The sequence below is a fragment of the Phyllostomus hastatus genome, unplaced genomic scaffold (assembly GCF_019186645.2).
Source record: "Phyllostomus hastatus isolate PE091 unplaced genomic scaffold, TTU_PhHast_1.1 phas_contig_29, whole genome shotgun sequence".
Taxonomy (NCBI): domain Eukaryota; kingdom Metazoa; phylum Chordata; class Mammalia; order Chiroptera; family Phyllostomidae; genus Phyllostomus; species Phyllostomus hastatus.
Window position 1 is genome coordinate 6,260,182 of NW_025333835.1, and position 27,776 is coordinate 6,287,957.

The 27,776-nt window shown below is 36.9% G+C and overlaps 1 protein-coding gene across 1 annotated transcript in view; it reads left to right on the forward strand.

Annotated features, from left to right (window-relative positions):
• The first annotated feature begins 573 nt into the window (after positions 1-573).
• Positions 574-27,776, forward strand: part of SUGT1 (SGT1 homolog, MIS12 kinetochore complex assembly cochaperone) — a 49,098-nt gene continuing 21,895 nt past the window's right edge. The window contains exons 1-10 of the mRNA XM_045838944.1: positions 574-788; positions 883-940; positions 6,697-6,787; positions 7,459-7,528; positions 8,218-8,288; positions 10,651-10,704; positions 18,539-18,555; positions 20,400-20,434; positions 22,258-22,354; positions 23,095-23,202. Coding sequence (XP_045694900.1) covers positions 751-788; positions 883-940; positions 6,697-6,787; positions 7,459-7,528; positions 8,218-8,288; positions 10,651-10,704; positions 18,539-18,555; positions 20,400-20,434; positions 22,258-22,354; positions 23,095-23,202 — 639 coding nt within the window. The 5' untranslated portion in view covers positions 574-750. The remainder of the gene's footprint in view (positions 789-882; positions 941-6,696; positions 6,788-7,458; positions 7,529-8,217; positions 8,289-10,650; positions 10,705-18,538; positions 18,556-20,399; positions 20,435-22,257; positions 22,355-23,094; positions 23,203-27,776) is intronic.

A 27,776-nucleotide genomic window follows, 5' to 3' on the forward strand; every position in this document is an offset into this window, starting at 1 on the left:
TTTCAGTACGTTCCGAAGAAAAAGGTTTTTCTTCCTAATCTGGGAAGCCAACTGGGAAGAAAACCTGGGCCTGTGTTGTTCTGGGAAACAGAACAGTCTACCCGCACCAGACCTAAAAAAGCTTCGCTCTGTCTAGCCTCTGCAGGCGCAGAACGGGTTCCCGCGAGTACGCGTTAGGCCTTCCAGCGCAAAAATCCCCGGAGCGACGCACTGGCACTCGGGAACTTTCTCCCGGAAAACTACGCTTAGCGGCAAATGACGTCACAGGGCACGAAAACCTTCGCTGCCTCCGGTAACCTGAAGAGCTGTGAATTGTGACAACGGAGCACGCCGTGCTTTGTTTTCAACAGACACACAAAGCCCCCCAGAGGCCACACGTTCTCGAGGGACACTGTACCTTTTGAAAAATCTTTTAAGCTACTACCCTAGCAGTCTCTATCAGAGTACGGGCGCGTGGTGAAAGGCGGACTACTAGGACCGCCGTAGCCTCCCGTAGCCTTGGCTACGAGGGGCGGGGACTGGGAGTCGGGGTCACCGGAAGCCGGGAGACTAGTTCCTCCAAGGTCCCAGCGAGCCCCGCGCTTGCCTTTCGCCTCTCCTCCCGCCGGGCGGCAAGCTGCGTGGCTGCTCGTTGGCTACTTGGGACGGAAGCTCGGTTTGGGTGTCTCCAGAAGTTTCCCCCTTGGACGGCGGCGGGTCTTGTAACCTCGATAGTAGCAGCCCCAGCAACAGCAGCAGTGACTCTTAGGGATGGCGGCCGCTGCAGCAGGACCTGCAGCAGCCCAGAGGTACATGTTTTCTCTTCTTTCTGGTATTTATTTTTATCCCCTCCCCCCTTTCCTTGGTTAGTGAGCCCTGCTGAAGTCGTTGTTTTCCTGGCAGGTTTCTCCCGAGCTTCTCAGATGCTTTGGTCGACGAGGACCCCCAGGCGGCGTTAGAGGTGAGAGGACCCGTCTCAGCCTGGTCTGCTTTCCTTTGGGGAACGCGGAGAACCCCGCCTCTTCCCAGCACATGCCTGTCTGGGACCGGGTGGACTGTTCTTGCAGTGTCTCATCCCTGGTTTTGACAAACTCGGCCTCTTTTTTTGTTTCATATTACTCCCACTCCTAGACCTTGTCTGTATATTCCCATCTGTTTAGAAAAACTGTTTGTGTAGTTGACATTCATAGTTGGCCTGGAAGGATATTTATTTTAAATGACCTTTGACTACAAGAAAAAGTGAAATTTAGCCTTGTTGGTATTTGTTTAATTCGTTTTTTCCGTTTAACAAGTATCCTTGCCATTCTTATGTACCAGGCGATGTGCAAAGTGTATGAACTCAGACTACCGTAACAACCATCATTTCTCCTATGACCCTGAAAATTTTCAGGTCTCCTGTTACTATTCATTATTGACTCCTTTGTTTATGCATCAAAACAATATTTTGGGGATGTTGCTATATGCGAGGCACCCATTGAAGTCTTTACTAAGGCACTTTGTATGATAGCGAAAGACAGTAAAGCTATGTGAGAGTAAAAAGGCAAAAGTTAAATAATACAAAGTAGTAAGGGAAGCCCAAACTAAGGCTACATAATGCAGTGTGTCACAAAATTTATCCAGGTGTTTCTTGCTTTAAAACACTAGGAAAATAACCCAAACCCCTGTTCTGTTGTTACAGTCTAACACACTTAAGGTTAGCAGTTTGCGTCAAGAGAACCGTTTTCCTTCCTATGACTTTTAGAAATAATTTGCCACATGCTAATAGAGTCTTTCTAAGAAGGTGACATTTGAGCCGAGACCTGAGGGAATGAGCTTGGAAGCTCTGGAGAAAGCATTCATGCAATGTCAAAATTCTGACTAGGAATGAAGCTGCCCGGGACAAGGAGCAGCAAAAAGGATCATTTGACTACAGTGGTCTGAGAAAGGAGGATGAGATGAGGTGGGGAGGAAACCACAAGCTAGGTCCCTTAGTGCCTTTTAGACCAAAATATGTTTTTGGATCTGGATGTGAAGGCCTTCAAATAAAGTGGTTGATTAATTAGTTGTACTATAATCTTTCCTGGTGAGGCCTTTGGGATCAGTAGTAGAATAACAAGCGTTACAGGAGGTACTGAGATTTTTCTCCACAATTACTTATGTCTGCTAATATATATTTTCAGAATTTACATTTGTTATGGTCCTCTTTGGTAAAGTTCCTCCTTTGGAAATCCAGTTCATAAAAGTTGCTTTTAAAGGTTATTGATATTACTTTCCATCTCACTTGTTTTACTTTTTAACTTTTTATTGAAGTACAACATGTAGATAACACAAATCTGAAGTCTGCAACGAATGAAGTTGTTTTACATACATGTATATGTACAGAGCAACAATATAGAACACTTTTATCCTCAAGTTTTTCTCATGCTTCTTCCCAACCAATAATTTTCCTTTCCCACCAGACAACCCTTATTGTGACCTCCATCACCATCAATTAGTTTTGCTTGTTCTTGCACTTCACATAAACAGAATCACAGGCTAGATACTCAGTTGAGTGTAGGTACCTGTCTTGCTGTAAACATTTTGTGGGAATCATTTATATTGCTGTATGAAGTGGTAGTTTTTTTCATTGCTTTGTAGTGTTCCACTGTATAAATGTAGCACAGCTCACTCTAACAATGGGCATGGAATGAGACTGCTTGTGTTGTGTCCAAATCCTGGTTTCGTGATAACTTTGTAACCTCAGAAAAGTTCCTATTATCACTCTGGATCAGAATTCCTGTCTCTAAATTGGAACAAAATAGGACCTTGAAAGGGATGTTAGGAAGATAAGTCATGGGGGGTATATGTTAAGTCCCGTTGCTCTCTGTATTCTAGCCACCTTGGCTTTCTTTCTGTTTCTTGAATTTGTCATGCTCAGTCCTGTTGAGCAACCTTTGGGCTTGCAGTTCCTTTTTCCTAAAATATATTAGCTGTCTCCTGACCTAGTTCATGATTTGCTTGGGAATGCACATCACCTTAGATTTCAGGTGAAATGTCACCTTCTCAGAGAAGCCATCTTCTGTGACCACCTTATATTTAGTGCGGGCCTTAGTGTAAGTTTAAAGAGGGCAGGAGTTTTTGTGTATATTGTTTACCACTGTGTTCTTAGTGTAGTGCCTGGGAGACTTAGGCACCCAAATGTGCTAAATGACTCTTACCATAATTGTTTCAAGAACTTCGAGGTGGGTATTTGCATTTTCTAACAAGGAAACTGAGGTTAAAGAGATTTAACTTGCTCCAGGTTATATAGTTTAGAAGAGGTAGGTCTCTGGGTTTAGTGCGTTGGGGTCATCTTCTAGAGGAGGGGTAGGATTGGGGTTATATGATAAAATAAAAGGTTTGGTAGCTGACTTTGAAGTATCTGACCACAGATAACTTTGTTGAGAGCATAGCTGTTTAGCATAAATGTGATGGTACAAGTTCTCCATGGTGATGTGTGTTTTTTCTCCAGGAGTGTTAGGCAGTTGAGGAAGGGAGAAGGGTTGATACTGTTTATTATCCATGATTGGGAATTAGCTGTAGCTGGAAGAAAACAGAAAATGGTGTTAAATTGAGATACCCAGAGCTAAAGGCCTTCGAACTTTTTGTCAGTCTGAGCAACGCTGCTTTTGCTTTTAACCTTAAAACCATTTACCTTGTTGGGTAGAATTTTATTTATTTTCTTTTTATATTTTACTTTTTATTGAATGTATTGGGGTGACATTTTAAAAGAGCTTAGAACTTTAAAAATTTGGAAATCTGTTTCTAAGAGATCCAAGTCTTAATCTTACTGCCTTGGAAAGGAGTTTTTCCCCTATTCTGGGCTACCAGCTACTTCCTTCGTGGTTACCTTAGTAAAGATTTCAGCATAATTATATTTTACAGTTCACGAGGTTTTTTTAATTTTTTATTTTTGTTTCAGTGAATTACTTCACTGAAACATCTCATTTTATCTGAGTAAGTATAACTTTGGACATATTTACAATATGATTCCAGTTGGTCTCCATTAAATAATAACTTTTTGTCACTATGATTAATTTTTTGTGTGTTTTCAGATCCCTCCCTTTAGTCCCTTTGTCCTCCAGCAGCCAGCAACTGTTGTCACAGAAACAGTAGAACTCTGAAAACAAGCCACAAGTCAGGTGTAGTTCAGTGCAGCCACAACTTGTTATTTTATCTTCACTTTTTCTGAATTTATTATATGTATTATTTTATTCATAATAAATTGATTATTGCTTTATTCATGATTCACAAGTTTATGTATCATAAGTTTGTGTTCAGCTTTTGAGTAATTTTTTTTAGTAACAGCCTTGTCAGTCAATTCCTTATTTAATTGAGTCACCATAAATTGTCCTCAGCCAACAGTTAACTTGTTTTTAAAGGTTTTATTTGTATGTTGGTTTTTTGAAATTCATAAATTTTTACCTGACTTTTAAAGAAAAGGAATGTAATTTGTACTCACAGTGTCTAGCCTTTCTTTGTTAAATAATATGTGTTTAAAGTAGTTTTTGAATTGATGATTTAGATATTAATATAATCTATAATAGCCTTTTGGACCCATAGTATATTTGCTTTGCTGAGGAGAAGCTAGAAATTTGGTTTGCAGATAATAATTGAGTAGGTAGGTGAGAAGCTGTCAGCTATTTTTGAAATTGAAAGTTTAGTGCAAGATGGTATTATTTAACTTAGGAGTTTCAAAGTATTAGAAAACATAATGCAAATGTCAGATGGTATGTGAAAAAAACTGGAGTAAAGAAACATTACCAAGAGGCAGTGCTTTTTAGTGGTTAAAATCCAATTTGGAATCACACAGACCTGGATTTTAATCCTTTCTCTGGCACAGTCTTGTCACTAATTAGGAAGTGAGGGAATGAATCTGTGCACATTTGAGGGAAGAACATTCTAGTGAGAGGGAGCAGCAGGTAGAGAGTCCTCCTGGTGTAGGAAGAGCAAAGAGGCCATTGGACTAGAATGGAAGAGTAAAGGGAAGAGTAGTAAGAGAGGTTGTCAGAGATAGCAGAGGGTTGTATCAAGAAGGGCCGTTGAGGTTATTGGACGGACTTGGGTTTTTCCTCTGGGTTAACTGGAAAGACATTGGAGAGTTTTGAACAGAGACCTAGTAACAAGATCTGATTTTCACTACTGCTTGGATCAGGACAATAAGTGTTGAGATGATAAAAAGTGGTTTGGATTTTAGGTATATGATTATCAAGTATAATTTCTTTGTGAGAATCATCACATTACTAGATTAAAGCAAAATCAGTATGTGGCTATTGAAATAATTTTACCTTTTTAAAAAAAAAAGGCCAGGGCACATGCCTGGGCTGCAGGCCATGTACCCATTGGGGGCCACATGAGAGACAATCACACATTGATGTTTCTCTTTCTCTCTTTCTCCCTCCCTTCCCCTCTCTAAAAATAAATAAAATCTTTAAAAAAAAGTGAATGTGTATTAAAAAAGGCTTTTTAATTTTATTTTTAGAAAGAGGGGAAGGGAAGGAGAAAGAGGAAGAGAAACATCAATGTGTGGTTGCCTTTCATGCGCCCTTTAATGGGAACTTGACCTGCAACCCAGGTATGTTCTCTGGCTGGGAATCGAACCAGTGACCCTGTGGATCGCAGGCTGGTGCTCAATCCACTGAGCCACAATAGCCAGGGCTAATTTTACCTTTTAAGAAGACTACTAGCTCTGGTTAGTATGGCTCGGTTGGTTGGAGCATTATCCCATAAACTGAAAGGTCACAGGTTTGATTCCCAGTCAGGTCACATGCCTAGGTTGTGGGTTGGGTCCCTTGTCAGGGTGTGTATAGGAGGCAACCAATTGATATGTCTGTCTTTTTCTACCTCTCTCCCTCCCCCCCCACCCCATCTCTCCTTTTCCCTCCCCCTTTATCCCCCCTCCCTGTTTCTAAAGTCAATGAGCTTGTCCTTGGGTTAAGCATAACAAAATAATAGTAAATAAAATAAAAAGACTACCAAATCCCTAGGGTGTATGAGTCATAGGTAGAGAATCAAATTGTTCCTGTTTGCCTCCATTTGTCCTTGGCCTCAGTAATTGTGCTATCTTTTCTTCCATCATTATTGTTCCAGCTGCCACTTATATACTATGAATGGTCAGAGTGGCAATAATTTTCATTTCTCTAATGCTATTTCTTAATCAGTTGATAGTATGAGGTATTATATTTCTGGACTTTCAATGGAATGCTGTAATTTGTCAGGGTTGTCTGCCATTGACAGATAAGAGAGGGCCAGCCAAACTGGATTGTGTATTTATTGATTCTGTTAACCTTCCTGAACTCTCGGTTTACCTTCCAGGGTTTTTAATTGGACAGTTTCACATTTTCTAGGTATCTCAGATTGTACACGATCTGTGAGTCTTTTCCAAATTAGAAGGAGAAAAATCTGTGGTGGTCAATGTATATCATATAAACTCTCCAGAATAAATGAGGTGATAATTACCATTTATCCAGTTCCTACTATAGGCCAGGAACTGCTAAGTGGTTTACATAGATATTACATTATATTGTGGACTTTTGTGGGGAGGGGAGGAGAAGGGCAGATACTGATCCTGTTGCAAAGAAAAGCTCCTATCTTGTTTTCCTGTTAACTTTGTTCCAGATAGCTTATGACAATAGTGTGTTTGATTAAAAATCATGTTTAATTAGAGTGCAGTGACTTTTAAAAAACATTTACTTATACTCAACATGTTTGTGTTTGTAGGAGCTGACTAAGGCTTTGGAAGAGAAACCAGATGATGCACAAAATTATTGTCAAAGAGCTTATTGTCACATCCTTCTTGGGAATTATTGTGGTAACTTTTCTTAAAAAATATATTTTCTTTAAGTATTACTTATAAATTTTGCCCAAGGTATAGATCAAATAAAATAGAGATTATGTTTGAGGATTTTTAAATTGGTCTTTCATGCAAGGTGTGAAGTAGCTAGAATGTGACAAATGTTATTTTGAGTAATACCCATTTAATTTTATGAGTGTCCCTCCTTCAGTGGGTGGAGAATTTATACAGATTTCACTTGTGGTTATTGGATTTGACAGGAGAATATCATTATATTTACTGTTTTACAAAGTATTTAAATGAAGTGCTCTTATTTGCATTTTTTATAAGGAATGTATTTCTCTATTACTTGTGTTAACTTTATTCTGGATAGAAAATCTGGGTAAGGAAAAATTAAATATCTTGAGTCAAAGTGCATAAATGACGTTAATGAGAAAATTAGGTGATTTTTATGACACACAGTTTTATCGCCTGCAGCTTTCCAAAAAGGAAGTTAAATATTAGGCTAATAAGAAGATAGGAGGGTAATATTTATTGGATCATATTTTGCAATAGCTTTTTCTAATTTGAAACCACTTACCATTTTACCAACTTAAAAGTCTAAGACCGATTCAAATTTTATGTGCAATATTTGTTAGGATCTGTGATAGACTGACTAAAAACTCCTTCTTTTTCTTTTTCATATATAGATGCTGTTGCTGATGCAAAGAAATCTCTTGAACTTAATCCAAATAATCCCACTGCTATGCTGAGAAAAGGGTATGCAATAACTATTTGTCCTGTTGAGTCTGGACAATAGATAGGTATTTAGTTTGTTGAAATTAATGGTAAGCTTTATATAAATAGTAAGTTCTGTATTTATACATTCTGTAACAGATAGGGTTCAATTTTAAGTATAACTTATGCTTTTGTTACATTAACTTCAGTATGTGATAGGAGGTATGTAGTCAGTATACTTGAGCATAGTGATGATTGGAGTAACTTATAGGTGAAACTGATGGATTTCAAGTCTCTTTTTGTTCTTCATTTGGAATTTACTCTCTTTGACTAGAGAACATCTATTTCTCAGCCAAGCTGGACAGACTACATATAATACTATGAATACTCTGTACCTGTGTAAAATTTTGTGTCCCAGCTTGTTTCTGTTGATGAGAGTGACTTTTCTTTAACTAAGAAATTTCTTTAATTCCTTACTGTGTAACTATACTTTGGAAGGAGCAAGTGTATACAATTAAGATCAAGAAATTCCTTCTGAAATGAGTTCAAAAATTGGATATTAATGGGAATTACACTAGATGTTATGTAGGGTATTTTAGAAAATCTCTTGGCTTATTAGTATATGCTTAAATCCTTTTAACAATAGAGAACACTGGGATATTTAAGTTAGGAAGAAGGCTATTTTTCATGATTTCATGTGTGTGGTATTTGTTTTTAATATACTCATACAGGATATGTGAATACCATAAAAAAAACTATGCTGCTGCTCTAGAAACTTTTACAGAAGGACAGAAATTAGATAGTAAGTATTAGAATTACATGTTGATAAATCTGTTATTTCTCTTGTGTCATAAATACTATAGCTAAATTTTGGTAACGTAATCTCAAGTTAATTATCAAAACTCAATACCATCTTTTACTCCTTTTAATGGTATTTTTGTGTTGATTGCAGAGCTTGAGTTTACTTAAATATTGATTAAATTGGCCATTTAGTATTTAAATCACAGATAAACTTTACCATTAGAAACTAAAAACACTCAGTATGCTCCCTATACTTAGCCTGATTTTACTTTTTTCTAATAGACAAGTGACAGTTTAATTTGTGCTGATGTTCAGAAGTCTATTTTAAGTTTTATCCAGATTGCTTATATAGGAAATTTTATAACGAGGATTTTTATTGAGAAATGAAGTGTTAGGTAAACCGTGATAGGGCACAGAAGAAACATAGAGCTTTGAGAGTATTAGGAGTTTTTAATGTCCTCTTTTTGAGAGAAATACAGGTTTTCTCTGCCATCAGAAAGTAGATAATTCCTATAATGTATATGCAAAAAATTTTTAATATTCCAAGCCCCAAAAATAAGCTACCAAATCATACAAAGTAACACATAAAACCTAAAAATAACACTAACAGATAGTAAAAGCAGGAATGATATGATAAATACACAGCCTGTATAAAGAAAAAATAATGTTTGTATTGTGTAGTTTCACTTAATTAAAATTTCTCCTGAAGTATAAGATAACAACACCATGCTTTGTACACCTATTAATCTACTCAGGCAATAGACTTCTTATTTTATCTATTACTGGATGGCAGCTAAAAGAGACCACTTCATTATTAGCAGAACCAATAGTCACTTCAGCAGCTTTCAAGTTTCTTTCTCTCTGTGTGTAAATAGTATGAATAGTGGATGCAGGCAGATTCAATGTACACAGAATGCTTTTATCTTGTTCATCACAATCAGAATCCTCAATTATGACCAGTTTTACATTAAGTGCACAGTCTTATAAGCTCTGTTAGGGTTTTCTACTGTCTTATTATACATCTTGCTAACAGATGTACAAAATTGATATAAAGCAAAGATGCTCACAGACATAGTGCAAAGCCATGGCAGATCGATGCTGAGATGCTGATCGATGCTGAGATGCTGATCATAGTTCCTGGGGAAGGAGCTTGGTGAGGCCACTCTCGCTTCTCTGGTTGCTCACTGCCCTTTTAATGGCTAATGCAAAACAAACTCTGGATGCTATTTTTGCTCTTTGCATAAAAGTGAAAATCCTATTGAGTTTTCTTTTAGTTAGTGAAAACAAGTAGTAATTTTGGTCTTCTGTAAAGGCGAAGCAGTATACTCTGAATTTTCCAAAAGCAAGGGATACTTATATATGAAAATTATCACAGCAGTACAGATATTTGTGCACATATATAGAAATAATAAGAGCCAAGAATCAAAAAATCTGCAGAAGACTAAAAGATAGTAGTTGTAAATAATTTTATAGATAATGGTAGACTTCATAATCCTAATTGTATGCTATCATTTTATCTTCATCTCATGATAAAGTGTTATCACAATTCTCTAAAGCAATGGTTCCTAACTCCCTGATTTTGATTTTGCTCCTGGGGGACATTTGGCAGTGTCTGAGATTTTTTGATTATCATGACTAGTGAGTGGATGGGGAATGTACTACTGAAATCTAATGAGTAGAGACCAGTGATGCTGCTAAATATCCTGCCATGCACAGGACAGTCTTCCATAACAAAGACGTATCGTGTCCAAAATATTAGTAGTACTGAGGTTGAGAAACCCTGCTTTGAAGTATTGTATGGTTATATTTTAAAAAATTTACTCTCTACTGCTTTGAATATTTGCTTTTTTTGCTGTATACCTACTTGAGAAAGGGCATTAGGCCCAACTTTGCAAATGGAACCTATAAATTAGGACAGAAGAGATGTAGGCAGTAGTTTTCTAGACTTCAACCCAGCTGCTGGTTACCAGGCCTCTACTGCATCCTAACTGAGATAGTATACTGGGAATTCCCTTAAGATTTGATTTTGTTGTGTGACAAAGGAAACTCCTTTAAGAGTAGAGGGGTGAGGGGAAATGTAGGTTAATATCTGTGAACCACCAAGGTGGTCTTTGGTTAAAATTAACTTTTTTCAAATTAAAATTCTTCGGTATGAAAAACTAAATATTAAAGCCTATTGGTATATTTATAACTAATGTTAGGATTGCTGTAAGATCTGTAAGGATGGATATTGTCTATTCACCGCTGAATCCTCAGTGCCCAGAACACTGTTTGGAACGTAGTAGGTATTCAATAAGTATTTGTTGAATAAATGTGTTAGATTGTGCAGATGAAAGATTTTACCGTCAGTTTGCCCTTTCTAGGTGCAGATGCTGATTTTATTGTCTGGATTAAAAGGTGTCAAGAAGCTCAAAATGGTAAGTATGTAGGTTTCCCATAGTCTTTCATTTTAAAAAGAAGTAAATGTTTGACATTTTTTATTTAAACATTTGTTTTTAACTTCATAACTTATAAGTAGTGCATGTTCCCTTAGATAGGGATTTCTAAAGGTATTCTATTTTAAAAACTTCTTATTATTTTCTAATAGCTTCATTAAAGTAGAACTCATATACCATACAACTCACCCACTTAAAGTGTAAATAGTTTTTAATATATTCACCAAATTGTGCAGCCATCAAAAAAATTGTGCAACCATCACCATGATCAATTTTAGAACATTTTGCCCTGGCTGGCGTAGCTCAGTGGATTGAGTGCGGGCTGGGAACCAAAGTGTCCCAGGTTCAATTCCCAGCTAGGGTACATTCCTGGGTTGCAGACCATAACCCCCAGCAACCGCACATTGATGTTTCTCTCTCTCTCTCTCCCTCCCTTCCCTCCCTAAAAATAAATAAATAAAATCTTTAAAAAAAAAAAAAAAGAACATTTCATCACCCCCAGAAGAAACCCCATAACCTTTAGCAGTCCTCTTTTTTCATTGCCCTCCAACTCCCACAACCCCCAGCCTGAGGCAACCATTAATCTACTTTGTGTCACTGTGGATTTGCCAATTCTGGACATTTCATATACATGGAATCATAAAGTATGTGGTCTTTTGTGACTGGGTTTTTCCACTTAGTGTAGTGTTTTCAAGGTTCAGGTTTCATTGACTGCCTGATTTACCCCAGTGTTCAACTTAAAAAAATAGGTGTAACTTATAAAGTGTCAGACCCTTCTCTCTTAGGTGATGGGTTGCATCCTCCTGGGGTGTCTCACACCCTGCACAACCCTGGGGCCACTATCTTTTTTTTTCTTTTTTCTTTTTTAACTAAAGATTTTATTTATTTATTTTTTAGAGAGAGGGGAAGGGTGGGAGAAAGAGGGGGAGAGAAACATCAATGTGTGGTTGCATGTCATGTGGCCCCCACTGGGATTGGGGACCTGGCCTACAACCCAGGCATGTGTCCTGACAGGGAATCAAACCAGTGACCCTTTGGTTCACAGCCCACACTCAATCTACTGAGCTACACCAGCCGAGGCCTTCTTTTTTTTCCTAATATATTTTTTGATTATGCTATTACAGTTGTCCTAATTTTTCTCATTTGCCCCTCTCCACTTGGTACCCTGCATTCCCTCTGGCAATTTATATCCTTAGTTCAGAGGTGTCAAACTCATTTTCACTGGGGGCCACATCAGCCTCGCGGTTGCCTTCAAAGGGCCAAATGTAGAGCTCCTTGCCACTAGTAAAGGAGTAATTACACTTATAAAGTCCTAAATTTACATTCAGCCCTTTGAAGGCAACTGCGAGGCTGATGTGGCCCCTGGTGAAAATGAGTTTGACACCCCTGCCTTAGTTCATGTTCAAGGATCATGCATGTAAGTTCTTTGGCTACTTCACTTCCTCTACTGTTCTTAACATCCCCCTGCCTGTTGTGTGCCTACCAATTGGTACTTCTTAATCCCTGCACCTTTTCTCCCATTCTCCTCTTTTCTTCCTGCCAACCGATAGATAATCTTCCAGATGATCTCAATATTTATGATTCTGTTTCTGTTCTGCTTGTTTGCTTAGTTTGTTTTTTAGATTCAGTTGTGAATTTATTGCCATTTTAATGTTCATAATGTTAATCTTATTTTCTTAAATATATCCCTTTAACATTTCATCTAATAATGGCTTGGTGATGATAAACTCCTTTGGTTTTACCTTGCATGGGGGGCACTTTATCTGCCCTTCCATTCTAAATGATAGCTTTGCTGGATAGAGTAATGTAGATTGTAGGGCTTTGCCTTTCATCATTTTGAATACTTCTTGCCAGTCCCTTCTAGTCTGCCAATTTTCTTTTGAAAAATCAACTGACAGTCTTATGGGAACTCCTTTGTAGGTAACTCTCTGCTTTTCTCTTGCTGCTTTTAAGTCTCTTTCTCTCTCTCTTTTTTTAAACCTGACTTATTTACTTTTAGAGAGAGGATAAGGGAGAGAAACATCAGTGTGTGGTTGCCTTTTGCATGCCCCCAACCGGGGACCAGGTCTGCAATTCAGGGATGTGCCCTAACTGGGAATTGAACCAGCAACTGTTTGCTTCACAGGCTTGTGCTTAATCCACTGAACTATAGCAGCCAGGGCTTAAGATTCTCTCTTTAGCCTTTGACATTTTAATTATGATGTGTTCTGGTGTAGGCCTCTTTGCATCCATCTTGTTTGGGACTCTGTGCCTCCTGGACTTGCCAAGTCTATTTCCTTCACCAAATTAGGGAAGTTTTCTGTCATTATTTGTTCAAATAAGCTTTCACTTTCTTGCTCTTTCTCTTCTCCTTCTGGCATCCCTATGATTCGAATGTTGCTGTGTTTGAAGTTGTCCCAGAGGCCTCTTAGTCTATCCCAGTTTGTTTGTTTGCTTGTTTGCTTGTTTGGTTTTTTGGATTCTGCTTTTCTTACTGTTTTGATTGAATGTTGTTTTCTTCCTTTATATTCCAGTCATTGATTTGATTCTCGGGATCTACCTCTGTTGTTTCCCTGTAAATTTTTCTTTATTTCACTTAGTGTGACTTTCATTTCTGTGTGGGTCTTTTTTATGTTGTTGAAGTACCCATTGAGTTCCTTGAGCTCATCCTAATAACTAATACTTTTTAACCCTGCATTTGATAGATTGCTTGTATCCATTGTTTAGTTCTTTTTTAGGGGCCATATTTCTTTGTCTCCTTAATTTGGCAGCCTCCGTGTTTTGACTCCCTGTCTTAGTAGTGTGGCCTATTGTAATAAAGTGTACCTGTAAGTTGTGTGAGGCAGAGCCTTAGGTAATTGTCAGGGCAGAGCAACCTATGTTACCTCTCTGTGACTGTGTGGGAGAGGGCTTGTAGAGGGGCCAACGCTGCTGCCCGGCCTCTGCACTTCGGTCCAGGAGGAAACTGTCCCCCGGCACGTGCCCTGATGATACAGACACTTTAGTTTCTCCTGGTATGTCACTGGTGCTCTTCCAGCTACTGCCCTGGTCCTGGAGCCCAGAGGTAGGTCTGCAAAAGTCCCAACTCCGTTGTGGGCCCTTTAAGAAGATACACTTGAAGATCTTGCAGTTTCTTCCATTGCCCTAACCTGCACTGGTTTTTATAGCCATAAGTTATGGGACATACGTTCCTGGCACGGAAACCCTGGGCTGAGTGGTCTGGTGTGGGACTGGGTATCCCTCTTGATTTTTATCCATCACATGTGGAACGAGACCTCCCCCTGTTCCACATCTTCGCCCCTCCTACCTGTCTGGATACTTCTTTAATTCTTTAGTTTTCAGTCTTCCATACAGCTCAATTTTCTGATGATTCTGGGTGATAGTTGTTATGTAGTTTACTTGTCATTTTTGCTGTGGTTGTGCAAGGAGGTGAGCCATTTAACCTATGCCTCCACCTTTACCAGAAGTCTGGGACCTGTTTCTGTGAGCAGTTCCTACCCATCGTCTCCTCATTCCCTTCATTATGTCCCTGACAAAGCCCAGGTCTCTTGACTCCTACTCACCCAAGGAAAATGTGAGAAGATGTTTTTTGTTAAAAAATTTTTAAGTATAGTTTATTAATAATACTATTACAGTTGTCCCATTTTTTTACCTCCTCTTTTTTCCCCTCCGACTTGCATCCCTCCTCCCACCAGCATTCCCCTACCCTTAGTTCATGTCCATGGGTTATACATATAAGTTCTTTGGCTTCTCTATTTCCTGTATTATTCTTAATCTCCCCCTGTTTATTTTGTACCTACTGTTTATGCTTCTTATTTTCTGTACCTTCTCTCCCATTGTCCGCCTTCCCGCTGCTAACCCTCTATGTGATCTCCATTTCTGTGATTCTTTTCCTGTTCTAGTTGTTTGTTTAGTTCATTTTTGTGTTTGTTTTTTTAGGTTCAGTTGTTGATATTTGTGAGTTGACATTTTACTGTTTGTATTTTTTATCTTAGATAAATCCTTTTAACATTTCACATCATAAGGGCTTGGTAATGATGAACTCCTTTAACTTGACCTTCTCTGGAAAGTACTTTATTTGCCCTTCCATTCTAAATGATAGCTTTGCTGGATAGTGTAGTCTTGGATGTAGGTCCTTGCCTTTCACGACTTGGAATACTTCTTGCCAGTCCCTTCTTGCCTGCAGGGTTTCTTTGGAGAAATCAGCTGATAGTCTTAATGGTACTCCTTTGTAGATAACTCTCCTTTTCTGTTGCTGCTTTTAAGATTCTCTCTCTATCTTTAATCTTGGGTAATGTAATTATGATGTGCCTTTGTGTGCTTCCTTGGGTCCAACTTCTTTGGGACTCTCTGAGCTTTCTGGACTTCCAGGAAGTCTATTTCTATTTCCTTTGCCAGATTGGGGAAGTTCTCCTTAATTATGTTTTCAAGTAAGTTTTCAATTTCTTGCTGTTTCTCTTCTTGTACCCCTATGGTTCATATGTTGGAACATTTAAAGTTGTCCTGGAGGTTCCTAAGCCTCTCCTTGTTTTTTTGAATTCTTGTTTCTTCATTCTGTTCTGGATGAATATTTTCTTCTTCCTTCTGCTCCAAATCATTGATTTGAATCCTGGTTTCCTTCCCTTCACTGTTGGTTCCCTGTATATTTTTCTTTATTTCACTTTGCATAGCCTCACTGCTTCTTCTATTTTGTGACAACATTCAATCATTTCTGTGAACGTCCTGGTTACCAGTGTTTTAAACTCTGCATTTGATAGGTTGGCTATCTCTCTTTTCTGGAGTTTGGATCTGCTCTTTCACTTCGGCCATATTTCTTTGTCTTGGCGCACCAGTCTATATAAATGTTTTTTGACTCCTTGGTTGTCAGACTTCCATACAGTTCGATTTTCTGGCAGATCTGGTTGTTTTTGTTTTTAAATTTGTTGTTGGCTTTCTTTTCTTTGTGTGAGGAAGCAAAGTATATGTACCTATGCTTCCATCTTGGCTAGAAGTTCAAATTTTTTAAATCATTTAAAAATGTTTTAAAATTACAGTTGACATACATTATTATATTAGTTTTACTATACCCTCATGATAGGTATATATAACTTACTAAATGATCATCTTGATAAATCTTGCACTCATCTGACACCATACATGGTTATCAGAATATTATTGACTCTAGTACTGTATTTATATCACCATGACTCTTCTGTAGCTACTAATTTGTACTTTTTAATCCTGTCACCTTTTCCAACCATCTCCCCCAACCACCCTTCAATCTGGGAACCATCAAAATGTTGTCTATATATGAATTTGTTTCTGTTCTCATTGTTTCTTAAATATATTTTTTAAGATTGAATTGTTGATGGATATGTGTTTATTGCCATTTTATTGTTCAGAAGTTTAATATTTTTTTTCCTTTTTGAAGACCTTTTAACATTTCATATAATACTGGCTTGATGGTGATGAACTCCTTTAGCTTTTTCTTGTCTGGGAAGCTCTTTATTTGCCCTTCGCTTCTAAATTGATAGCTTTCCTGGATAGAGTGATCTTGGTTGTAGGTTCTTGTTTTTCATCACTTTGAATATTTCTTGCCAGTCCATTTTAGTCTGCAAGATTTCTGTTGAGAAATCAGCTAACAGTCTTACATGAACTCCCTTGTAGGTAATTAATTGCTTTTCTCTTGCTGCTTTTAAGATTGTTCCTCTTTAATCTTTTGCATTATAATTATGATGTGTCTTGGTGTGGGCCTCTTGTGGTTCATCTTGTTTGGGACTCTCTGCTTTCTGGACTTGTGTGTCTATTTCTTTTACCAAGTTTGGGAAGTTTTCTGTCATTTTCTCAAATAGGCTTTCAGTTTCTTTTTCTCTTCTTTCACCACCTGCATGATTCAAAAGTTGGTATGCTTGAAGTTGTTCCAGAGGATCCTTACACTATCCTTATTTTTTTGGATTCTTTTTTCTTTTTGCTGTTCTGATTGGGTGTTTTCTGTTTCCCTTCCTCCATATCTTTGTTTTGATTCTCAGCTTCATCTGCTCTGTTGATTCTACACAATGTATTCTTTGTTTCAGTTAGTATATATTTCATTTCTGACTGGTTCATTCTCCATTTTGTTTAGCTCTTTTTCTGAAGTTTTGTTTGGTTCTGTCATTTGGGACCTATTTTTTTTACCTCCTCATTTAGCAGCCTCCCTGTGTTTGTTTCCATGTATTAGGTAGAGTTGTTACATCCACCAGGCTTGGTAAACTGGCCTGATATTGTACGTGTTCTGTAGGGCCCAGGGGCACAGCCTCCCCAATCACCCAAGCTGGGTACTTAAGGTAAGCCCCCTGTGTGGGCTCTGTACACCCTCCTCTTGTAATTGAACCTTGATTGCTATTGGCATATCAGTACTCCAGTCCGATCAGCTGCAAATCGATTACCAACCACCATGGAGGATCAGCTCTGCAGGAGCCCATTCCACAGAATAGGACTTATTTCAGCAGGCTTCTGGTTCCCACTTGGTCTGCTCCTCAATGTGTCACTTGTGGAGGTGGTTAGGTGGTGGTGCTTTGACATAGTGTGAAGCTGTGCACTGGCTGCATTGGCTCTAGGGCCTCCCAGGAGGTACAGGCCAAGGTCAGCCACTGCCTGTGTTCTTCCGGGGCCATCTGTCATGAGCAACAAAGCTGTGTACAGATGGCTGCTAGTTATGCTTGGCTTGGAGGTACCCAGGTAAGGCCAAGCTGTGAACCAAGGCCAGCTGCTGCTAGTTTGGGCCTGAGTTCACTAAGCAAGTGGTACAGGGCTTGCTGAGGCCAGATGCTGCTTGTTTGAGAGATTTTTGGAGAATGTGAAGCTAAGCCAAGAAAGGTCATTTGTATGGAAAACCCACTGGAATCAGCTTAGTTGGGCCCAACAGTTGGGTGGGGCAGAGCCTCAGGGAATCAGCAGGGCAGGGTAAACAGTATGAATCAGGTTTATGGAGTCTCAGATGTGTCACTTGCCTGCTGGCTCTGTGTGGGGAGGGCTCAGAAAAGATACTGTGGCCTCTGCCGTCACTTTTGTCTAGGAGAAAGCTGCCCTCCAGCTCTCGCACTAATGCCAGATAATTCAGTTCCTCCCCGTGGAGATGGTGGTGCTTTTTAAGCAAGGAGCTGGCCCAGCCCTGAAGCTCAGAGGGAGTAAATCTGTGTGTAGGACCCTTAAGAGGAACTTTCTGGGTCCCTAGAAGCCCTCTGTCTCCTTCAGCCTCAGTGCCTGCTGATTTTTACAGCCAGAAGTTATGGGGAATTCTCTTCTGGCACTGGAACCTTGGGCTGGGGGTCTAGTGTTTGGGACCTCTCACTCCTCAGGGGGGACCTCTGCAGCCGAGACACTCCTCGATTTTTATAGGTCACATGTGAGTGTGGCAGTAGCCCATTCCACATTTCCACCCCTCCTACCAGTCTTAGTGTGGGTTATTAATTCCTTAGTTGTAGGACTTCCATGAAGCCACATTTCAGGTGGTTCTGAATTATGGTTGTTTTGTAGTTTAGTTGTAATTTTGATGTGATTGTGGGAGCAGGTGAGTACTGTGTTTACCTGTGCTGCCATCTTGCCCAGAAATCTTCCAAGTATATTCTGATTTTCACCTAGTTTGTTATTTTGAAAGGCAAATTTGGATGAATTTGTTTTGTGGTGGTATCGCTGGTAAGTAATTACTAAGGAATCTGAAGTGGCTCCAGGTGCAAAATGTAAACACTTTTTAAAACTTGGAATGTATGGGGAATTGGTTTGCTTAATCAGTATGTGTGTGCCAGAGAAATCACGTATACAGCTTTGCCTATAAATGCACTGTTAACTGAAAATGTTTCCTTTTTTCGTTTTTTACTAGAGTCACAATCCAACGTGGTAAGTCCAAAGTTTTTATCCTTCATGTTTTTACTTACTTACGTTATTACTGTGTGTACTTGAGATGGGATTCAGAATGATCTTTTAGTTAAATATTAAGCAATACCATTTAAATACTTGTTCCTTTAGTAACTGAAATAACATTGGTGAAATAAGTATAGAAGTCATGAAAGTTATAAGGTTCTTTCAGTGCATTTTTAGTATGGTCAGGATGATTGTTTTGTCTGCTGAAAAGCATCACTGTTAGGCTGAACAGTTGCTGCCTTGAAGTACTTGCAGGGCTGCTTGTGATACGTTAAAACACAAATATTAAAATTTGGATATGTATATCTGTCTAACTTAGTTTTATGTTGTTGTTTTGGACAGAAACATTTTCCAGTTTTTTCATTATTGAAAATTGTGGAGATGAAAACTGTTCAATTTTTGTTTCAATCAATTTAGGTTTATATATAAGACATATGGTTAAATTATGACCATTGGTTTTTAGCAGTGATCCTCTATGTATTTAGTCAGGAAATAAAATGACAAGAGGTCAGGAGGTATGTGTATAGTCCTAAGTCTCTAAAGGGGCAGTTACTTAACCTTTTTGAGTCTTCCTTTTTTTAAATCTCTAATGGAAGATATGCATCTCTGTCATCTAGAATTACATTGTGATGTTGAGCACAACACTTAATTCTCTGAGCTTTCTTCATGTGGGTACTGGGCCTGATAGAGCTAATCTGCTTCACCATGTTGTGAGCATCAGGCCAGTTATGTGCAGATGTAGCGACGAGGGTCTTGAATATCACCAAAAGTGAGGCTTAGCTGGCTATTCATATATCTCCAGGTTTGTTCATATTCCTAGGGATGATGAGTTGGGGAATGGATTGGAGGAGGTGTTTAAAAATTGGCTTCCTTTTCCTGTTAGTGTTTTTGTCCATGTCTTAACAATATTCGGGATTGGAACTAGGCTTGAAAACAACACAATGGCATTTGAATAACACAAATAGCTGTTTAGACCCAGTGCGTTTGTCACTGTTGTAGTTTAATCTAGTTTTATTTTGGTGCCAAGATGAACTGAAATAATCTGTTCTAGGTAGTACTTCCACTTGATATAGTCTAGATTCAGGGGTTTCAATAGTTAACACTGGGAACTAAATCTGAGAGCCATTCAGCTTTCTCGGGTGATTTTACTTTCTTCCTCCAAACCCCCTCTCTTCCCTTTTTATTTAGGGACAATTTATAGGACAGCTGTAACCCTGGACAAGTTCTTTAAATTTACTAGTTTTAACTGGCACACATGTAATTTAGGAAGGTATGGATTGGTCAAGATTCACTTTGTTTCTTGATAAGCAATGTAGAACATTTGTTGGGGAGAGGCCGTAAATGGAGCAAGGTGTTACCAGGAAGGCACTATGTATATGTTGCTTTGTATGTTCCAGAGCAGAGTTTGTTGCCTGAAGGTTATACAGTATTATAAAAATTGGTTTTTAAATGTTGCTATTTTCAGTTTAGAGAGTTACTCAAGTCTTGAAATTGGACATTTTATATGTAACCTTTTTCAGTCATACGTTTAGAAAGTTTTGTTTTTATGCTGTTTTTTTATTTTAAAAGAATTTATTTTGAAATTGAAACTCATAAAATTGAAACTCAGCATTATAAAATGCTGAATATTCTAAATTTTTGTGAAGCCTAGTATTTTTTAAAAGTTACCATTCTTTTTCTTTGAAGGAAGTTTTTACGTAGGTGGCTATTCCATATCAAAGTTAACTATAGTACTGGGTAAATAAATAATACATACATTTTGATATACAGTTGCTAAGCTAATTTGTAAAAACCTTTCCCTTTCAACTTGCCAAAATCAGTCTGTATCCGAGAGGACTCTTCAGTCAAAAATCAAGTAAGTGTTTCTTTTTCATATAACACTGTATGATAAATATGTCTGAAGGAAAAAGAACTATATTTTTAATAGTAAGCAAGTCCTTACTCTGTGATTTTAAGTGTTTCTTAGTTAAAAAAATAGTATTTTAACCCAGAAAAACTATTTTTTTAAAAAAAGACTTCATTTATTCTTAGAGAGAGGTAAAGGGAGGGAGGAAGGGAGAGAAACATTGGTTGGTTGATTCCTGCAAGTGCACCCCTGACATGGAACTGACCTGCAACCCAGGCATGTGCCCTGACCAGGAATGGAACCAGTGACCTTACGCTTTGTGGGACAATATTCAACCAACTGAGTTACACTGGTCAGGGCCAGAAAAACTAATTATAAAAGGCTGTTTACTTATGAGTATTAGTATTTATATTTAAGGTTTTAAATTCAGATCATTTCCCTGCTTTAAACTTGTTCCACCTGGTTTCATGTTATGTCACCTTTCCATGTATTAAGAAGAGATTCTTCCTATTAAGTTATTAATACACAGGTAAGTGAGTTAGTAGTAGGCTTTATAGAATTGTAACTTTACCTGTCTTTTATGTTTGGAGTAAATTTTTTATGACTTGAAAATAACTGTTGCTGAGGGCTGCAATTATAATAACGAATAAACATCTCGCAAGTATTTGAATTTATTTTAAATTATTTATTAACCATGTGCACAACTTGTAATCTTAGGACTATAACAAACACAAGGCATTGATTTGGAGCTTTGCATCCTCACTGAATTTCAGAGGAAAACTCTGAGACTCCTAAACTTCATTGCTGTAGTCAAGGTGCATCTTAATTACCAAAAATGGCTTGGAAATGTTGAAACAAAGTAATTTCTTAATGTTCTTTCTGGGGAGGTTGACTGTAACTCTCCAAGTATATAAGGAACTTTGACTAGCTTGGTGGCAGTAGCAGAGGCAGACCACATAACATCAAATAATTATGGTTTTTGGAGCATAAACTAGTCCAGCATTGATTTAATAAATATACTGTATACCAGGCACTGTGCTTAGTCTTGGGAAAGTGATAGTGACGTGATAGAGAAATAATAGCTTTGCCCTCATGGTGTTTAAAAATCTAGTTTAATTTACTAGAAAGTGAGGATTCTTTCATTTTTAGAACTCGCAGGGTGAAAGATACTCAAAATCTCTAAGCACACTAGTTTTCCCACATACCTTGAGATTGAAGGAAGATACTGTATTTAATTTGTGCCTAGCAGAATGAGTTAAAATTTAAATTATTTTAATTTTAGCTTATTTGCTTCTGCTCCCTGTGCTCAGGGCTGTTTGTTTCCAGCTTTAGTTAAGAGATCTTAAGAGTGTGGAGTCAAGCTGACCTGGGTCCATGAACTGACTGATTGCTTCACCCTTGTGAGCTTACATGTATTCATCTGTTAAAAAGGCACAGATGTGCTTCACTTAGTGTTAGATTGAAATGAGAGTGTCAGATCTAGTGATGATGTAAAATAACTGTGTTAGCCATTTAAAATGCATTTCTTTCAACATAAGCTTAAGCACAACAGAATTAGAGATACAACTGAGAACCCAAAAAAGCATTTAAGTATTTAAATCCAGTGGAAAGGTTTGGGGCATCATCTCCCTTACTGTTCTCTTCTGCCTGTATAGATCATAGGAAATTAATTAGTTATATAAAATTACTTGTGAATCAACAGCTGCTTCGCTATTTTGTTCCTCAAGGTGGAGCTCTTGTTTATCAGATTGTAGTTTTTATCTTGACAAAACATAAGCAACACCTTTAAGAAAATGAGAATTTCTGTTTTAAGTTTTTTTCTTTTTTAATAGGTATGACTGGTATCAAACTGAATCTCAAGTAATCGTAACACTTATGATCAAGAATGTACAGAAGAATGATGTAAATGTGGAATTTTCAGAAAAAGAGGTCATTAGTCTTTGAACAATTTTTTTATGTTGAGATTAAATACTTTTATTTGCAAATAGAGTATATTGCAAATAATCTATAGCAGTTTATCAGATACGTCATTTCATCCTGAGATAATGTGGAAAATGCTGATGGAAATCTGAAGGATTGCTTTTCAATTTGAATTATTTTAAGTTTGAGATAAGAGTATGTATACTGTAGCTTATAGCTAGATGTGCACTTTTTTCTTTACATTTGGAATTCAAAGTAGAACTTGGTTGACAAATATAAAAGATATTTGTAAGATACGATTTGTTTACATACATATGGTATACTTCATGAAGAAAGGTTTATATATTTATATGGTTTATACATCTTCAAATTTACTAACTATTAAATGAATATGACTTAATATCTTAATTTCTTAGAATTTAGTATAGCTTTATGACATATATTTAAGAGTTAGTGGTAGAAGTAGATGTTTTGCATGTGAATACTTTTATGCTGTATCATTGTGCTCCTCTATCTTTGAGTAAACATTAAGTGTATGTTTTAAAACATTATTTTCTGCTATTGTGTCTATGAGAATCTGTGAAGGTCACCACATGAAAAAAAATGGATTATTTTGAGGTTCTTAAATCTGATACTTGCATATAAAGTGTTTAACCTGCAATGGTATTGAAGTTCTGTGATTGTATTTAAGTATTTTATCCTTCATTATATAAATTTATAAAATGTCCTGCTAATTTTGTGTTTATTAGTTGTCTGCTTTGGTGAAACTTCCTTCTGGAGAGGATTATAGTTTGAAACTGAGACTTCTTCATCCTATAATACCAGAACAGAGCACATTTAAAGTACTTTCAACAAAGGTAAGACAGCTGAAAAGAATTGTCAGTAGTAATATTTTTAAAATATAGAAACATTGGTCAATTAATCACCTATATGATTATAAGCTGATAGATTTTTCAGCTACATGTCTTTAAAATGATCAGGTAAATAACAAATTTTGAGTAACAGTTTTCTCCTGCCAAAATGGATTGTAAAAATCTACTTAACCTCAGTGGTGTTTGTATTTTATTAAGATAGGTATAACACTTCTCAGTAAAATTTTTCAAAAAAGATACAATAAACAGCCTCCCTCTCAGATTTGATGCTGACAAATGTCTCTTCTCTTGAGCTTGTCAGTCTGACCTGTTTTGAAATACAAATACTTTTCTCACTCGACCTTATGCAGTTAAAAATGCAAACTACTATAAGGTTTAGTCTGCTCTTTTGTTTTTTAGTTAAGCTGAATTTTAGGTTACTTAGATGTGGGGTATTAATGAATAGTTTAAATTATAGTTTGAGTGTATAATTCTTAGATTTCTTTATATTTTTAAAAACAACCTGCAATAGAATGAAAAATCAGAGAATATTTTACATAGTAATCAAAAGATCTAGATTGTAATATAATTTAATAGGAAAAAATAACTGAAAATAAAAAAAATCTGACTGCATCTTGCTTGCCCTGTAAATTCATACTAGTCACAAAATGACTAGAGGACTAAATTTTCATCTATAAAAATGAGGGTTATGGACTAAATAAGCTCTGAATTTTTTTTATCTGTGAAATTGTGTGAAGGCATATGATAGGTTAATGAAAATGAATGATGTAATAGATGTTTTTCATTACTACACCTTCTTTCTACACGTCCTTCAATATATTGTTAACTATTGAGTCTTAAGTTCTCAGAACATGTGAATTTCTCTATCATAGGGTAGACTAAAGGTCAGCCTATGTGTCATGAAGAGTGGTAACTGGGCCTGCAGAAAGAAGAGGGTTGGAACAGGAAGTGCAAAGAAAAGAGGCAGTGTTTTTTGTTTTGTTTGCATCTAGTTAAAAATGATCTGTCCACTTGTTTGAAGATTTCAAAGTAGAAAGCTGTGTAATTATCAGGCGGAGAGAGGAAACAGCTGCTTGGACCATAGAAAGTGAAAAAAGGGATGAGTCTTACCAAGGTTTTATAGTCTTACTGGCCCCATCCACATTGTATAGAACTTATTTAATAAATATTGGATAAAGTAATCAAGCACAAAAACCTATAGCTAGACTCCTGAGTCTAGCAGGAGTCTAGACCTACAGGTCAGAAAATTGAGTTTGGCATTTTTGTACATATTTCTTTCAAGAGGTTATCAATGCATGTTCTTTTGAACTAATTTAAATGCATACAAATTTGTATGAATAGTGGTAAATGACTTAAAAATTTGTGTTACTGAGCCACTTCATATATTGGTTTGGCCAAAAAGTTCATTTAGTTTTTTTACTATACCGTGGCACTAGTAGTGCTTAGTTGTCTTCTACTTCATTTGAAACAATTTTGTTAGATTGTATTGTGACAGCTGTCATATCAGCATACATTTAAAAAACTTATCAAAAGTGGTGAATTTTTGTGTAGCCATTTTGATATTGAAGATGGAAGAAGATACACAATGTTTTCAGTGTATTATGCTTTATTTCAAGAAAGGTAACAATGCAACTGAAACAAAAAAAAGATTTATGCAGTGTATGGAGAAAGTGCTGTGACTGATAAAATGTTCAAAAGTGGTTTGCAGAGTTTTTTGGTGGTGTTGACATTTTGGCCAAATAATTTGTTGCTTATGTGGCTGTTTTATGCATTGGGAGATGTTTAGGTCACTCCAGGCCTCTACCCACTAGGAGCCAATAGCAGGAGATAGCCAACATACTCAGAATGTCCAAATCAATGAAGTTATTGATGAAAATGAAAAATGTGCCTTTTCTTTTGTGGAAAAAACTAAATTGACTTTTTGGCCAACCCAATACTTGGGAAGAATAGTGTGGTAGATGCAGAGAACAAATTGATTGATGGATGCCAGGTGGAAGAGGGGTACAGGGGATGGGTGGAAGTGGTGAAAGGGATTAAGTACAAATTGCCAGTTATAAAAATAATTACAGGGATATGAAGTTTAGCATAGGAAATAATAGTAGTATTGTAAATGCTGTCAGATGGGTACTAGACTTATCAGGGGGATCACTTCATAAATTTTATAAATGTCTCATCACTATGCTGTACTAATATAATATTGTATGTCAACTATAATTAAAAAATAAATGAAAAGAAAAAGAATAGTATATATGGTAAATACACAAGTTTGTGTGGATAAAGTTGAGGATGTGACTAAGCACTGTCTTCTCAGTTTTTTTTCTGTTTTAAGTCTTGTCAGTACTTGTTGATTCTGACCATTCCCTAACCCCTCTTACTTTGTTCCCAATTTGCTTTTTTCTTTTTTGCTCTTTTTCCCTGTCTTTAAATGCTATATAACTACTTTTCTTTCTTGTGTACTAATTTGATTATATATACATTTTATTTCCCTTATACTTAGTAATTGTGTTTAGTCTTTTTAGGATAAGAAGTGTATCATATTTTTGTCTTTGTACATGCTCTAGTAGGGTTACCAGATAAAGTACAGGATGCCCAGTTAACATACACGCCGAATGATTTTTTTTTTTAAGTAAATAAAGTATGTTCCGTTTGCTGAATTTGGCAACCCAAGCTCTGTGCATTGTATATAGTGGGTGCTCAGTAATTGTTCAGTGAATGAATTTAAACTGGATTCTGATGTTACACTATAAAGTTGGCAGATTATATGCATTTTTAGTTTTACAGCTGAAAAGAGGTTCATGGACTTTAAATGCTTTTACCAAGTTCACATGGTTACTAAATTGTTCAGTCTGTCTCAGGAGGAATGTGTGTACTTCCATAAATCTAGTGCTTCTTTGTTTAGGTTTTTTCTAAGTTTTGAATTAAAGAATAAAGATTCTAAGGATATATTAGCCCTGGCTGGCATAGCTCAGTGGGTTGAGCGCGGGCTGCGAACCAAAGTGTCGCAGGTTCGATTCCCAGTCAAGGTACATACCTGGGTTGCAGGCCATGACCCCCAGCAACCGCACATTGATGTCTCTCTCTCTCTCTCCCTCCCTTCCCCCTCTAAAAATAAATAAGTAAAATTAAAAAAAAAAAGATTCTAAGGATATATTCTGAAGGATGATTATTTTTCTTGTCCTAATCCAAAGCAATATGTATTGTTAGACTACCAACTTTTAAGCTATACGGTATATTCTCTTTTAAAGTCATTGATAGGTAGTGACTTTAAGTGAAACAAGGCCGGATGAAACCAGTTTTACTATAGGCTGATTGATATAATGATACAAACAAGTTAAGTTCCTATGACATCTTACCAACTTTATAACGAAATGATGTTGAACAAGATGATATAATTCAAAAACCTGTCATACTTAATTATATCTAAGGAAAACGAAAGTTTGAGTCCTTTTTCTCACAGCAGAGGGAGACAGTGTTAAAATATTGAAAATAAAATCTTTCTCTGGGTTATCAGGAGTTAAGTGATGACACTAAGGGAAGGGTAGTGAAAGTAATTTGCTTTTCATATGCGTTCAGATACCTTGAATCCTTTATGTGAATTGAGAAAAGGATGCATTTTGCTCAGAGGAATTTGCTTAAAATGAGAGATTGTGTAAACACTGTGGTTTTAAAGGGTTATTTTTTTTCTTTCATGAATTCTGTTATTTTGTTCCCCACCTTTTGAGGTTGAGCGAATGTTGCATATTCATGTATAACCATTGGTTAAGTGTTATTAATTCAAGTGAAAAATTAATATAATTTGCAAAGAAAATTAGAAGAACTAGGATCCTTAAATTAATGAAATAGCACTTGTTAACTAAATATTTTACAGTGTGATATTTAATGTTTTTCCAAGTCAGAATTCATATTTTTCCAGTATCTCTTATAGTTGTTTTTGCCAAATACCGGCTTTCATATCTGCCTGTTAATTCATTTTATTTATTAAGAATCTGCAGTGTTCTTTTGTTCTGTCTTGTTAATTTCATGACAGTATTCTCTGGTCACAATCACAGGATTATAACTTCAACAGACAGGAATGAAATACTCATTTTGAAGATTAATACTCATTACCTCAAAAAAATTAGAATTCTCATAATCTTTTGGAGTAAACATGCCCTTGTGGAAATGTTCTTGTATTCCTATTTTAGTCAAAGTAATTTTTCTGTATTATATCAATACAAAATGTGAAGGCTTTTAACTGGAACCATGGGAAATGAAAATGTGTTTCTTTAATTAGAGACAAATAACTCCCTTCTTAACGCATTAAAATTAGAGAAGTTTTAGAGTGGTTTTTTTTTCTTAATATTCATAGAAGAATTTCAGTGATGGTGTCTCGGAATGCTGCTGCTTTTTTGAACACACAGATGTGGGGGTTTGGAGATTATTCTGTCTTTTTGATACTGTGGTGTGGTAATAGTGAGCTTTTTAAAAAAATAACTGATTAGTTGCCGATATTTACAAAATACAGATCTTGGAATGTATTCTTGCCACCTTTTCTATTAATGTATATTTATATATTTTTA